Source organism: Dysidea avara, chromosome 7, assembly GCF_963678975.1.
Source record: "Dysidea avara chromosome 7, odDysAvar1.4, whole genome shotgun sequence".
NCBI classification, from domain to species: domain Eukaryota; kingdom Metazoa; phylum Porifera; class Demospongiae; order Dictyoceratida; family Dysideidae; genus Dysidea; species Dysidea avara.
The window spans coordinates 24384717-24401702 of record NC_089278.1 but is presented as its reverse complement, the minus strand read 5'-3'; the positions used below and the strand labels follow the sequence as shown (position 1 = coordinate 24401702).

Genomic DNA, 16986 nt, shown 5'->3' with positions numbered 1-16986 from the left:
CATGTGTGCAGCCAATCTTTTACAGTATATTTCAAAGTAATCCAGCAACAAGCATACTCAACCCACAAATCCCAGTTTCCTGCAACTTTTATGGTCACAAGAGAATACCACTGTGTCAAAATGATATCTTATTATCAGGAGGGAGGGATCCTTCTGTTTGAAAGTACTTGTAAAGGCTTGCAGAAAGCTTGCCACCACAGAAGAAAGGCAAGAACACTTGACAGTAGTGTAATGCAGGCAGAACAGTTATATACATGCTTTTAGCTATCTGCAGGCCATTATAAACCCCTAATACTTGAATGTTGTCAGTAGAGATGCTTAATGAGTAGAACAGTGAATTCCTTCAAGCATGTCCCTTATTTGTTATCTGTTGAAGAGACAGGATCACACCAAAAGGTATGTACAGCAAGAGTGGATAAAGTGCTCAGGCACCCCCTCCAAAATTTTGCTAGAAAACTGGTAGGAGTTACAGTATAGGTGCAATTGCATCTTAAGCATAGATAAAGAACAAAGCTCATCTAAGGGTGAAAATTATGGTAAAACTGTTGCTAAATTGAAATACTCTAGTGAATAGTTGACTACTCTAATAGAACATCTTCATCATAGCATGAAAGTATAATAGTCTGGCCAAAGAATGGACCTTTTTGGGTGAACCTTGCAGTATGGTTATAGTTTATTTTATGCTACTAAATGTTTCTCTGTATAAACTACCTGCTGGACCTCCATCAGCATTGAGCAATTTAGGATATTGATTCAGGAAATGTAGTATTTCAGTCATTCAATAAAATTCTTTCCAAATTTGGCACAGAGGCAGTCGCATGAGACAAAATCATAAACTAAATTTCATTTGACTCCTCCCATTGCACTCTTTGTTTAGTTTGGCAGCATCCGCCCCTTCGCATAAAGAGGACCTTATGCAAAGGTCCTTGTTATGGCTGCTTTACTACATATAGTCAGTATTTTTGATTGTGTATAATACCTTACAAGTCAAAAACTAACATTGCACTATAATGTATTCACATCAGAATTATTCTGTATGTCATTCAACTAAGCACAGTGGTTTAGAGTTATTGCAATCAACTGATCATTGATATGAATCATGAAATTCATGCAGTTGTCAATAGTGCTGGGTGATATAGATTTTTCTTATGTCATATGTCATGGCAAAATTTATTCATGATATGAATATATATCACGATATACACTATACCCATAACTTTATACTTGATAGCTTACAAGTTACAATACTTAGCCTTAAGGTTGAATCTGCGATACCTTTGTCATCTTATCTATTACAAGTGTAATTGCATTGGTACTTTGGACTACTGTTCTTACTGCCCACTGCATTGCATTGACCATTGTAAACATATCTGTGTATTTACCCAGCGCCTTTCAAAATGGTAGAGAGTATACTAGATTGGATGTACACATCTAATGGTATAACTACACACAGGGTGCATGCAAGGCTTTGCAAAACTAGAGACACCATTTTACAAGCTGGGTAGGTCACGTGAGTTCTATCACGATAAAAATTTCTAGCTATCATATCACGACATTAATAATACATCACAATACAAAATATATTCATTATATTGCCCGGCACTAGTTGTCAACCATTGTGCTTTTTGTTTGCGAGGCCTTGCAATCAACTATTTTTATGATTTTTATTTTTATAGTTTTATTATTAGTTTCCTGGTGATTTAGACAGCATTAATGTGTATTTAGCATAATCTAAGGACAAAACAGTTATTAGCTGTGCAATGAATGGATCAACATGTGCATTGTTAGTTCTTGCACATTTGATGTCAGATTGGTGATCTTATTTGCCTGTACTAACAGTGGTTGGAGCTTACAGTAAGTGGGTGATGGGAATCCAGCACTTTAGTGTATTCATGTCATATGAGCCTGAAAAGAGGGAATGGTGACTCAGTGATGGTGATTTAATCAATTATTATGACTAGATCTGTGCAAACATGGGCAGGTAACTAAATTTTGCATACATTTATAATTGTTGTTAATTTTTTCATGCAACTATGCTACAAACAACAAATCTTCAGCCCTGATCAACCTTCTAAATTGGCTTTGAAATTGCTACAAGTTGGATATCTATATTCAATGCAGCGATGCAATATGACCTGATATGTGATGGAATGTACTTAGCGGTTTTCACAGACCTGGTTTCAATTAAAGGTGCGTACCAGCTAAGAAAATTAATCTTTTGATTAGGATTAGGGGTCAGTAATAGCTATGACATAATACAGTATGGAATATGGTTTAGTAACAGAAGCATAATACACGTTAAATATTATATGTATATAGCATTGACTTTAATAAAGTATGGACAGTACTATAGGTCTTGGCATACATTCCACTGAGATATCCAAAAATAGTCAAGCAATAACAAAGTTTGTGGCTTTTAGAGTGATAATCAAACTGAAAGGAGGCTAATCAAAAACAGCCAAGCTGTAAAAAAGTGGCCTCCAAAAAGCCAGGGTGAAAAAAGATGTGAAATCCAAGGTGGTGGCGAAGAAATGGCTGTAATGGTAGGTAATGTTAATGGCAAAATTTTTTATACCAACAATTCAGGTGAATTTGTATTGCCTTCTCCAAGAAATTCAACTGAATTGTCATTACTCTACAGGAAAGTGTGTATAAATTTCTACAGGGAAACTTGTAACTTAGCTGTACTCTTAGACTACATGTTAACTGGTTGTAGTTGAACTCTCCAGAGTGACTCATAACCTCTCTACAGGCTGACTTGTTTCTAGCGCTGAACTCTTTACAGAGGGTGATTCAAAATGTAGTTACGGGTGACTTGTTTCTAGCTGAAGTCATGAAGGGTTGTACGAGAAGCCATGCTGTTTCTTGTTGCTATTGTACTATAGTGCTTTATGATCTAGAGGTGAGTTTTATTAGTCTATTCTTCCATTGGTTTGCCATTTTGATTCAACAAGTAGTACCACCAAAGTACAGTGTGTACAGATAATGTGAAGTTTCTGTGCAAACAAGAGGTTTTTGCACACAGCTGATTGCATGTGCCAGACTGCATACAAGTGTTCAGATTTCACAAAGTAAATGCCACAGATCAATACTGTTAGCATCAATATTAATTTTTTAAATGGTGTAGCTAGGTGCTCACTGTTCAAGCCTGGCATTTAAGGCATACACATGTATTATGCTTTTTCAAGTGTGGTGAATGTACAGTTTATCAATAAAGGTTGTGGTAAACTTATAGGAAAAGCCCAAGAAGAAACAGCAGCATCAGTCAATAGCAGAGGCATAACCATCTGTTCATGATTACCAGGGCTACAGTAAGCAAGGCTACACCACTGCTCAATAATTTCGCAGATGGCTATTCCATCTAGGGGTGCCAGTGCCCTTACAAAACCCCAAAATTGTGAACAAGAGTCCCAATATTTATGTATTTCCAAAAAAATATTTTAGTCTTTCAATAGTATTTCTATAATTATTATGTTTTAGTCTTTAAATAGTATTTCTATATTATGTTTAAAATGCACAGTTGTGCAAAGTCAATTACTCCAAATAGCTAGTCGTTGTCAAATCCATCTTTGCTATGATTTCAAGATACTGTATACTCCTGTACTATACCCACTTGCATCTGTTGTGAACATACAGAAACATAGATATTCAATTTTGAAGATGATTCCACATTTCAGGATTTCTCTAAATGTATCAGAGCCATTAGTCATTGGCAACTCCTTGATCATTATCAACAACATATAAGAGAGCATATCAGAGGGTTCATGTTTTGATAGCTATGGTATGATGTGCAATAAAAGGAGGCATGGCCTCCAGACACAATAACTATTGCTGTAATCCCTACTGCAGCATTGGGTAGTTTACTTCAAGTCCTAATGTAAGGATTAGCACTTAACCATTAGCCACAGTGTCTATGCTGTTTTTAGGAGCACAGTGTGGCCACTATTCAAATGCAATTTTTTTGATAAGGCTATTTGTGTACATGGAAAGCAATATATAGTAGAGCGGCTAAGCGAAAAAAATTGTTCACTTTTTGATAAAATCACAAAGTTTAGTACAACATTTGCTTAATTCATACTGTATACAATACCATTAAAATTACCAATCATATCATGCTCAAGAACCTGAAAGTAAAATCAATAGAAAATGTTTTTAGTGCTCAATAGTAAATTTACTGAAACTTTGCATCTGAATTGACAAGCAAGGGATGGTTATATCCAAAAGCTGATCAAGAAAGGTGTCCACTCAGGTCATTAGTTTGCCATGTTTGGAAGCACGGATGGTTATTGTATATGGAGCCATAGATGTGCAGTACATTATTTCTATTGGATTGTGCTTGTACTTTTGACATGGAAATATTGGCTCCATTAGAAGTGTTTAAAACAGTTTATTTTACCACATTTTGAAAGATTTTCTGATTGCACCTGTAAATTAGAAATACATTCATGCGATTTAAGCAAAAAATGAAGATCCTGAATGTACTTGTATGGTTTCCTGACCAGCTAGAAATGGGCTTATCACTTAGTTAATAAGTTTAAAAACATGCCCTAAGGCAATGATTTTGACGTGGTACTGTATCTCAAATGATTTAGTATATCTTACTCAACTCCACAGAAAATTTGGTGCTTTTATCACAAAGTGAACGATTTCATCAAAATTTGTTACTTAGCTGCTCTACTAATAATTTAAAAAGTAGATTTTGCATAAAATAAATTGTTTTCTCAGCCTGGCAGTCAGTAAACAAAATGACTGAAAACGTTATTAAAGTACGTCTTACATTTCCATTGCACACAGTTCTGTAGTATCATGTACTCTGTCAGATGTGTGTATCATTTCTTTATCGAAGGTTTATAGTAAAAGTTATTGAATAATGAAGTATTAATGTTACAGGTGGACATAAATAATTGGAATATCAGGCAACTTACCGAACAAGTTGTCTCTGTAATACTGATTAAATTTGATCAACATTGCAAGGATAATTGCTTGATTTATGTATATACAGAGAGATTTCAATAATTTTATTTCTACCAATTAAAACTTCATCATTCAATAACTTTTGTTATGTGCCTTCGATAAAGAAACGATACACATCAGGATGATCCTTGTACATGACCATGTCACCGTCGTCCATGTGTAATGGAAATGTAAAACTTTAATACAGTAAAACCTCTTGAAAAGTGAAATAGCATTTTCATTTTTTAATCCTTTTGTTTACTGCCAGGCTGAGAAAATAATTGGCTTTGTAATGGGTCATTGTTGCAGCTGCAGGCTTTGCACTGGTCTAATACTAGATCCAGCCTTTAAACTTATAGGATATTGGTTGTTTCCATGTAAACAAATAATTTTATTGACGTGGTCCAAAAAATAGGGTCCCAAAGAACTTTTTTGTGCCTCCCCTTGTAAAATCACTCTGTACACATGCAACAAACCCTCTCTTTTCCATTGTTGTATTATAGCTACCTAGTATATATCTGTGACAACAAGTATCTATTAGAGTTAGTGTATTCACTGTGGACTGTGCTGAAAATGAAACTTTAGAAACAGAACTTAATTTCAATACAATTTAGAATATACTATAAAGATCACTGTGATGAGAATAAACACCTCTAATTAAATATCACCTTAAATACGTCAAAATTCTTAAACTTAGAATGGACAAGGCAAGCTGTCCTAGACATTCATGTTATACATGATTTAAGACCTTAGTTCTTTAATTCTCTGGCCAAACATATGTACTGAAGATCACATGGAACTGTGTATACACACATCAGATGCTATCGTACCACAACTATGCACGTACTCTTGAAAAACATTGTAACTTTCATATTGGGCACAAGCTGCATAGCGTCCAATGATTAATGTAATTTCAATATAAATTAACGGGCACCACATCCAATAATTGATTGTAGATTAATGTCAATTTCATTACATTTTCAAAGCATACACTGTGTATGAAAACATTTTAAATTTAAACATCTTTTCATTGGATTTCCACCTTAACATCCACGGTATTTTAATAGCCATCCAGTATCAAAATTTCATGTCATTTTCATGATAAATTTATGGGGTACTACAGTATTTTCACAGGCTGTGAAACGTAAAAAAAACCCAGGGTATGAATTAGTCATGAAAATCTTTATTGGTATTTCATGGGAAATGCTAGTGTTCTTAGATTAAAATAGTAGAAATTACCCTACTATATAGACTAATACATTGTTCAGTTGGTGGTACCTAATGGAGGACCGCAAGACATGTAATGTTGTAGTGTGTATATAGCAGACATGGGGCCAAGTACATTTAAAAGTACTTAAGTAAAGTACAAGTACTTTTGAGTTTTTGAAGTATAAGTACAAGTACTCCAACTAAAATCACAAGAGTACTTAAGTAAAGTACAAGTACATAATGGAAGTACTTAGGTAAAGTACAAGTACAGTACATTTTCCTATAGCAAAATTTATGTAGCCATGCATAATAACTTAAGCTTGAGGTACAAACATGTAAGGTACAGTTTATATATTCAACCATTACATGGCACAAATAACCATTTAATTAATATAAGTCTCAGGCTATATACTATGCTCAGGTTTATATTCTTTTCCTGTGATGCTTTATAACTACTTAATTGGGATAAATGATACAGGTACTGAAAGAACAATGGAAGGGTAAGGATATGCTTTGCGATTATCCGTCCAAAAAGTTTACAGGGTACGTTGGTTTTTTCTGTACACATGGGGTTTCCAAGTAGTCATCAAGTTCAACATGTAAAGTAATTTCGATCAGTTACCATAGTTGAGTTGTCTTCTTCACAAGTTGTGGTGTATGACGTAAAAGGATGCATGCACTATAAATAATATTTTCATACCACTAAAACCCTCATTACAGCAATTGCACTTAGCCTTGCAGTCTCAAACTTCAGAAATTGAAAAATATTTTAGGACAACAGGTACTTTCAGGTTTTTGTCAACTATTCTCTTCAACTCCCAATTTAAATGACAGCATTGTTTTTATTATATATACCAGAATTCCAATTAACCAGCTGCTTGTGGTTACAAAGGTTGTAAAAAGTACTATAAAAGTTGAAAACTACAACTTCATCAAATTCATTGACACTCACTGTGTACAAATTACAACGTTTGCAGTACTTAAAAGTACTCAAGTACATACAAGTACTTGGCAAAATACTTGAGTATAAGTACAAGTACGTTGCAATAATTAAGAAAGTATTTAAGTAAAGTACAAGTACTTTCAAACTTGTACTTAAGTATAAGTACTCATGTACTTGGCCCCATGTCTGATATATAGTGAAGTTTTTGTTTGCGTAGCCTATCTACTGCTGGTAAACACATATTGAAATTGTTCTTTGTGCTCATTAGATAGTTATGTGATGTTTTTTCTTTGCACAGACTGGATTATAAGGTACAGATTGATACTACTATCAATGGTGCTCTGAAGAGTTGATCCCTACTTTGTACTTACTAAACTAAAATGGTGGTGCTGATGATCAACTGTTTATCAACACCTTTACAGGTGTTTATGGTGACATCATGCCACTAGATGGAAACTAATTATAAGATCTGAACTATAGAGACATTTAAATCGCTTTGCAATCCTGTTATTGGATAGATATTTGTTTGTACACTAAATTTTTAATGTTTACATTATATTATTACTTTGTTTGTAATCAGTTCGGAATGTGCACTATGTATAATGTGCTGGTAACAATGCTAGTCCAATATAATTAGTCATATCAATACAGTCAGCTTAATTATAGCCCACAAAACAGCACTATGGTATGCCTTGATCAAGCATTATAACAAATTTAATAACAAAAAAATGAAAATGACTGGGAATTTAAGGGTAAAAGTTGTATATATTCCCAAGATCACCTAAGCACCATTCACTTTATATGTCACAAAAATACAAGATTAAGTGTCAACTATAGTTGTAAGAAGAATTCACCCTCTGTAAAATGAGACTCAGTAGCGGTACTGAATAGTCAGTATGGTTTGCACTATAGAGTGAAATCTTTATAGCTAGGTTTTATGTTAGCAGAAACAGTGCATGTGTGTTTTAACCTGAATGGAGAAAATGGTAATGACAAAAATGTCATAAAAGTACAAAGCTAAGTACATCTAATACATTATAGGAAACTGAGTACATTTCCGTGCACACTTTGCTTATATACAGTACAATAGTACCACATATTAGGGATCATGGAGGTTTGAGTTTTTCTGGCCAAAAATATCACCAAAAACAAGCTTCACAATACCATCCTGGCGCCTTGGCAGTACCAAGCCCAAAGTGCCTTCAGTTCGACCCTAAATGCTTCCAATACATTGTTACTTTTTGGAATTTTCTACTGAGTAATTATCTGCCTGCCTGCCTGATGCCTTCAGACAAGCGTAACTAGATAACAGCTAAGGCTATATATAGGCTTGATTTTTTTACTGTTTGACGTCACTTTGTCCTGAGATGTGTCTTTAGGAATACCACAGTATGTAAAATGCATGAACCATGGACTTACCTTTGTCCTCCTTTTGTCCCATCTCTTTTGCTAATAGCCAAATCACGGCAGCGTGTATTTTCCATGGTGACTGGATTAATTGCAGAGGTGCTTCTCCACTAGAAACAGGCTGAATGTAGCTGAAAGCGAAGCGTAATTACCACTTCACTTTCGAGTCAGTAATTGATATTTGGAGCACACGATCAGTCAAAAGCTTTACTTCTGGTGCCATCCTTTCTTTTGATGCGGTATGCACGGGTTCACCAGTCATAATAATGTTACAAAAAAAGTAAACAAACAAGTATAAGGAAAAATTAAGAATTTTAAGTTTGATTAGGGATCAAAGAAAAAAAAGTAAGGAAACAAGGGAGGTCACCTACACCTGCAAATATACTAGTGGACATTTAATCCCTTATACCATGACCGAATTAGGGATTAAATGTCCACTAGTATATCTGCAGGTGTAGGTGACCTCCCTTGTTTCCTAACTTTTTATTCTATGATCCCTAATTGAACTTAAATTTCTGCTCATACTTGTAGTAAAGAAAACACATTTCATATTACTCAAGTACATAACATGCATATATATATATATATATACACCTTGTGTAGTTAACATACTGGAGTTAGCCAGGTCACTTACAGTAGTACACAGCACTTGTGGTTTTATACAGTGACACAATGGGTCAAATTTGTAACACATATTATAGTTTGCTTAGCATCTAAACTACTCTGCTTATTGCTTTTTCAGAGTACAAATAATACATTTTATGTGAAACGGCCTGAGAAAAAATTGGCATTACAGCCACCCATGATAGCAGATTTGAAGTCATAATGTTACTATTAAACTTTCAGTCAAACTCAACCAAAGTGAAGTTTGAGCCCTTACTAGCCCATAGCTTGACCCATGCTGCCTTCTCTCAGTAGATGGCAATACGACAGCATATACTATGTTATTATGGCATAAGAATTGCATGCACGCACACATATTGTGTTAGTACACAACACACACACTCATAATTATGTACAAGACATTGGTATAAAACTGACTACAAGAAAGAAGACACAGTCATCTTTGAGGTACTGTGTATTCTTTTTAGCATTATGACTCAACTCATCATGTGCTATAATTTGGTCACAGTAACAAGCACTAAATGATTTGTTCCCAGTAGTTACTCGCTGGCTATACCCTGTATTACTACCAAACTGAAATGTAGCATCAATGTGATCATTATCTCCAGCTTGATTGAGAAGTTGAATATGTAAAGTACCCTTTACTGGCCATGACAGGTTACCATCATTCTCTCCCTTCATGATAAACACACCAACTGAGATGTGAGTACTACGACCTGTTCCCAGACCATCAAGGTTAAAATACAAACACATTTTGTAGCCACGCTTGCTTGTGAGGAATGACGGAGAGTACCACCCTTCACGAAGTTTCCGTTTGTGTTCAAACTGGTCAACTTTAACTAACAGGATTGACTCACGCTGTTGTATAGCATTAATTGAAGAATTGTGGAGTGCAGTGGACCATATGGGACGTTTTATATAACTTTCAAATTGACTATGGAGTTGCTGAAGTTTAGCCTCACTACTTTCCAACTGGGACTGTAACTCACCTGTAGTGTTTTTAAGCTCTTGTTTTACTGTTTCTAGCTCCTTTTCTGTAACATGGAGTCTTTCTTGAGTGTTATTCAAACTCTGTTGTAAAGTTTTGAGTTGATTATCTTTACTTTCAATAATTTTCTTGTTTTCTATTAATTCTTGTTGAATATTGAAAACAGCATTTTTGTTGTACTCCATATGTTGCTCTACATTCTCTTTCATGTGCAGTAACTTATTCCGTCTTGTGATAACATCTGTACACCCCACTACAGCAAACGGACACTCCACTACTGCTAGTTGACATTCTTTTAAATGTTCAGTCATATTTTCTCTTTTGACATGGCCAACATCACAATGATTTGGACACTCTGCCAGATGTTTAGGACACTCATTCTGGTGTTCATCACTGATCCACTCGTAACTTCCAGTAATATTACAAAACTCACAGTTTACTTGACGTAGCCTACATGTTGACTTAGAGTGATCCTGAAGCAGTTTACGTTGAATCATCACACCACATTCACATTGTGTTTCAGTGTATGGACAATTTTCTTTACTATGTTTTTCCAATGTCCGCAGTTCCCCACTCCAGGTACACCCTAGTTGTTGATTGGGACAGTAAACTCGTATGTTAAGAACTTGACGTTGAGCTCTTCTGTCAGGCACAAACTGAAAATCAGGCTCACGGCAGAAAGGACAAATGTTAGTATTAAGGGTTGTAGTATCTAAATATCTATCAAGACATTTCTTGCAGAAATTCTGTCCACAGCAACTGTTAGCTTGCTGGGCATCACGTGGTGGACACTGACATATCTTACAAAACAAATCATCTGGAGGAGGCTCAACAAAATCACACTCATACCCTCCAGCACCCTGAACTGTTTGATCATCAATGTTTTCTGCTGCCATCAATTACTTTAGTGAAGATGACAATGCAGTTAATATGTATGTAACTTTGTATACAGCAATATGTGACCGGATCTGCAAAACCCAATGCATTTTTCGAATTCCTGTTTATTAAATATTTTTAATTTACTTAGCCAAGTGTATCCTGTGGCAAAGTTTCAGCCTCATATGCCAATGACTTTTGAAGTTACAGCCCTACAAAGTAGACACAACAGAAAATCGATTTCTATAGCAAGTATTGGGAAAATAAATTACAGGCGCTTACAAAAATGGCTGTAACTTACAAACACAATGCAAAAAGAGTTGCAATTTGCACCATCGTGTTTGCCATGAATGGGGAATCAATTACTGGGTAAGTTTGTCCTTTTATCACTTTTCTTTACTACATACAGAGACGAAATCAGTGAAGAAAGATCGATCGTGTATGATCACTTTGACGTGACTTAAACAAATGCCCATAACTCATGTATCCTTTAGTCTACTATAACGAAACTTTTGAGCTCCCCTTTAGTAGGCGAATAAGATGATACATAGGTTTTTATTGTTAGTCCTTTCCTTCACTAAGAAAAAGGAATAATACACAAGTATTTCACCCATTGTATTCAATGCTAAATTTAGGCTTGCACGATTTTGCAGATCCGGTCACATATACACATACTTACTCTTAACTAACTACCACACATGATTAAAACATCATGTGGGAACCTGCATGGTTTTAAGAAGCAGCACATTAACTTGTTAGTACTGACTGGCATCATCCTCACAAAATTGCAATGTACATAAATGTCATGAAGCATAACAGAGTAAGTTGTATCAATTATCTTTATCACTGGCTAGGGGATTGACTGCCAGTAATATTATGACTGCTCAACAATAGTTATTACGACCAAAAGAGCTCTGTTAGCCTCTGTAACATCCCGTTCACACTGTCCTGGGTTAGTCAGATTGCTTTCAACTCAGGTTATTGAACTCGGGTTGGCACTTGTTAACACTCCTGCATCTGACACAAGCTCAATTGTGCGAGTACCGAATAATAATCAGCTATAACAAGCACACAAGATTTTGATTATTTAAGCGCTTAATAAAAAACAAACACTAGAATTGTAGCGAGGAAGTATAGAACCAGCTGAAATAAGTTGTACAATGTTATAGCCACCATGTTGAAGCTAGTGGGTGCTCCTATCGTCAGGAATATTAATGCATTGTTCGAGCACAACTGTCACAAAGTCTACCCGAGCTATGGTACATTGTAGCCATTTTGAAGAACAGTTTTAGACCATAGAATATACTCACTGTGTAGTCAACAGAAGCAAGTTATATTGTTAACCTGAGTTGGCCAGCTTGGAATGCATTCACACTGTATCCTATTCAGGGGCAGAGGAGATACCTTTATTTAGGGGGGCTGGGGTATAGCTAGGCTTATCCAGGGGATGGCATGTTTTAGTGTGCAAAGCACTAGCATGCAAAGCATACCAATCTGGGGGGCATGCCCACAGGAAAATTTGAAAATTAGGCCCTCTGAGATTGAATTCAGGAGTGATTTTAGCAGTTTAAAAAAATCATTTAGCCATTTAAAAGAAAGTCTTAATTGCCTCGCTCAAACTGTGGGCAGAGAAGTAAACTCTGCTCACAGAATACTATTAATATTAGTTTGACTGTTGTATTACGATGACTGCTCTATTAGGGTGTATTGATCTTGAATCCAGTTGATTCACTGGAATTACAGGTAGCTATAGTTAGCTATTTGGTGTAATACAATCAGCACAATTGTTCAATGACAGCTATAGAGGGGCTAAGCCTCTCCACAATTTTTTTGACAGGGGCTACAGTCCCCCTCTTCTCTGCCACCCCGATCCTATTCCGGGCCAATCCGTGTCAGCCCATATCTCCTTGTCATGCTGTGCTGGACCCGGTTTGGCACGGCTTGATTGATTCATATTGTAATTTATTTCAAGCTGTGTTGTGCTCTACCCGGATTAGAAGGTAGTGTAACTTTAAGAGTGAAGCCATATAGCTGTTTTGATTTACACAGGCCAGAAAGAATGTAAAACTTTTCTTTCCAGAGCAAGGGCCAGTAGTTCCAAAGTCAGCACCATTAAGCACAGTTTAGTTATCAAGTTCTTAAACACTCTTCCAACTAAGTAGAGAAGTAAGTTTCTTGTATATAGGAAGAAGCAGACTGACATAAAGTGGTACCAAATGTGATTATGGAGAAGTTGCAGGTGATATAGCTGAAGAATTCTGTCTACCACCAGATCAAGTCTACAATGAATCTCAATCCATTAGACATGACTAAAATGCAGAACGGACTGGAATACGGACTCACAAACATATAAGCTGAGAGTAACTTGTTTGAAAACAGTTATTTGCCATAGAGACTGTATAGCTACTAGAAAGAATATAAAACACAACAACGTCCTGAAACAAACTTCTGAATACAATGCTTAAGCCAATTCAATATTAAGCTCTGCGCTTAAATTTAGGCCACTCCAAATAAATTCTCTTTCTGCTGTCCTGTACCCAGGCATACTTGCATGCAGGCAGGTGGTCCATTTCCATTATTTCATTAGAAGATTGCAGCTTTTAAACCATTATTTGTCTGGTACAACCATAGCAAGCTGCATGAAAGCATACTTGAGCTGGCACCTTGATCACTTAAGTTGCAGGAATAGCACAGAGATGAATTTGTGTCTACTTGATAGCACATTGGCATGTAAGCTGACACCTGAGTCTGTACAGTATGCTAGAATAACTGGAAAATAATGAAAGAATACGGAATAATGGAATATTTTAGCACTGGCAGTAACGATATGTAGGCAGTGGACAGGAAACAGAGAATTTATTTGGAGTGGCCTTAGTTCTTTTGCATAAAACGGTACGGTAGTACCGTTTAAGTAGGGATCCCCCAAAAATGATGTGCACCGCCTAAAATGCTAATTTCAAAAACCATCCTAGAGACATCTTACACGATGAAATCACCTCATGGAATAATATCAGTCCATCTAACATCAAATACTGCATTACAAACAAGAAAACATTAATAGACGGCCGCATATAGAATTTTAAAAAAAGTGCTAAAGTTTGACTAACTGCCAGCCAGCTAGCCAGCCTGACCACAGTCGCAAGCCAAGAGGGCAGACGAAGCAGCCCATGGCCACCATTTTATGCTACAATAACAAACTCACCAGTGGGATGTGCCTTTTGGGATTCTGACGAGTTTGTTCCCTCTGCACCTTGCCTTTCTTTTATCTTCAATCAGGCTCATTGTCTTCTTGGCGCAATGAAACCATATCAAGGCAATAATTTTCGCCTTCAACACTTTTCTTGAGCGGCATATTTAAATGCCACACTTATTTAAAAGCTTACGCTTGGTAGATGCCTGCAACTTCATGATAGGTTCTATGCCACGCCTATTGATTAGTTAACGCAATCTTGGTTGAGTAATAACGATCAAACACCGAGACCACATCTCTTAACAATCTATCATGATTATACAGTTATTATTGACCTAGCTGTATTCGTAATGCTAGCACAACGAAAATATGAAATAGTGTGGCACACCCCTGGCTGCATGACTAGAGATACTCTAATATAGCAGTCACCCTAATAGAACAGTCACACATGTATAGCTATAGGCTATAACAAAAAAACCAAACAAACTAGTATATTTAAAATTATTAATTTAAAAATGAAGTAGGGATCCAAAGCAATAAAAAGTAGCAAAACAAGAGATGAAATTACAGCATAGCTTGGTGAGATAAGGCCACTCCAATTGGTAATTATGTTTCTGGTCCACCGCCCGCATCCTTTTTTGGAGAATGTGACATTTCAGAAATACATGGGTAAAATGCCCGCATCAGCTTTTTGAAAAACCTGGATTTCAGAAACAAATATTGGGCTGCAACAAGTATGCTAAATCTAACTATCTAAGTGCCATGATTTGTATTTTATCAGTGAAAACCTGCAACCTGCAAGAAATGCGAGAAGAAAATGGGCGAAGTGCATAGTACGGATCGATATACTCTAATAGAACAGTCAGTAAATCACAAAATACTCTAATGGAGCAATTATTTCATTGTTGCTTTGTTGCTGAATTCCGCCCGCCCGCACCTAAAACTGATTTTCAAAGGACCAGAAACATAATTACCAATTGGAGTGGCCTAATCCCTACCTTGGCATTGAACAAAATAATTGTCAATGTAGGCCTTTTAAAGCAAGTCCCTCCCAGTCCATTTTCCAGTCTGTTCCATGTTTTAGTCATGTCACAATCCATCAGTACGTTCTAAAGGGACAGTTTGATGTTAAATATGAGATAAGTGAAAATTTGTCCAATTTTGAGATTTACAAATTCAATGGTCTGTGAGATTTACACTTTGTTGTAGACCCTTGGAAGAAGTTTGATCACTGTATGTAATGTTTTTTTTTCACTCTGTTACTTGCTCTGTGCGCACAACATACAACGCACATTTGCAGCCATAAAAGGGGCAGAGTTTGCCTCTCTGCCCACTGTTTGGGCCATAAAATGAAACGTGCATTAATTAGCATCAAATCACCAAAAACAGCATCATTTATTGTTCAGTCAACATATATACGTGGATTCACAAAGAGAACTTACATTTATCCATGAATGCTGCATGACGCCGTTTACAGATTTACTTAGTGTGCTACTTAATTTGACGCGCTGCGCTTGTTTAATAGACCTTATTCAATTAGAATGATAAGCGCCCGGAAGCGTTACGACATTTCCATGGCGACAGTCACGTGAATCAGCAATTTTAGCAGACGCCATTTTGAGTACCGAAGTGCAATGCCGCCTTCGTTTGCCAGGTAAGGCTATCGAACAAATCACTCGACAAAATACTTTAATGACTTTGTTTACGCAAATTAACAACGAGCGCGGTAATGAGTGACTTTTATCACCAACTTGACGAGGCAGGGAAAAGGCGATACCAAGAGAAGCTTCAATTGATTGGATTGAAAGAAGACCCATATCTTCTGCCACGAGACCACTGGTCGCCTTCGAGGGCTCTATGGCCCAAAGTAGAATCGCCGGATATTTGTGTGTACCTTATAAATTCACCTAGCCCATACACGATGGAAGAGTTGAAAGGTTACAAAAGTACAGAAGCATGGGCATACTTCGTGGCTGGATTCGTCGAAGATGTGCAGATTACTAAGGTTAACGAGAACTCGCTCCTTATGACAGCAAAGGTATACAGTACTCAGTGACTAGTCTAGAGTTTTGCACTGTGTGTTATAGTTGATTTTTCCTCACACTAGAGTAGCCGGAAGAGCCTTTCTTCCCTAGCCCCTGGAGCACACATAGCTATGTAAAACAAAAACAATACAAAACACAAAATCACAGGAAGATTTTTTTTTTTCAAAATGACACCTGTGTCTTCAGTGATTCGTAAAATTTATCCTCACAGTAGTCATCAGATCTACTGGAGACAACAGTACAAAATTAATGATACAAAAGCACACACAAACAAAAAAGGCAAACCCAGAAAATGATCTGCTAAGTGAACCCTATGCACATGCTAACGATGGCACGTGCCACCTTTAATAACCTGAGTTGCATGCAGGCTGCACAAATATTTTAAATGCATAAGTTACATACAACCAAACATGCACAGCCTATAGATTCAGGTAAGCCATGCAGTCTGCCTGCCCCATATTGGCCATCTATATTAGTGGAACTACATGTACATGTACAATATTATTGTGCACTGATGGCCTGATTGTTCTATATATTAGAAGATAGGTATGTCCTAATTCTGGAAACTTGCTTCCTCTCTGTAGTATAGTGTTACATTTGCATGTGTCACAGTGTATATATCCATTCAGTAGCTATACAGCTAGCTATAGCTATATACTTTTTATATTTAAAGGTTAAACATAGCCAGTGTATGAACAGTCCACCATTGAGACCATGGCTTGGCATTAAACCAGATGGAACAATCATCTGT

The 16986-nt window shown here is 36.5% G+C and overlaps 1 protein-coding gene across 1 annotated transcript; it reads right to left on the bottom strand.

The window, feature by feature from the left end:
* Positions 1 to 9430: 9430 nt before the first annotated feature.
* On the bottom strand, positions 9431 to 15718 carry LOC136260539 (TNF receptor-associated factor 3-like). Its single transcript, XM_066054315.1, has 2 exons — positions 15633 to 15718; positions 9431 to 11026 (listed from the first exon to the last, which is right to left on the bottom strand). The coding sequence occupies exon 2, from the start codon at positions 11018 to 11020 to the stop codon at positions 9524 to 9526; it is 1497 nt and encodes a 498-aa protein (XP_065910387.1). The 5' UTR covers positions 11021 to 11026; positions 15633 to 15718; the 3' UTR covers positions 9431 to 9523.
* Positions 15719 to 16986: the final 1268 nt, after the last annotated feature.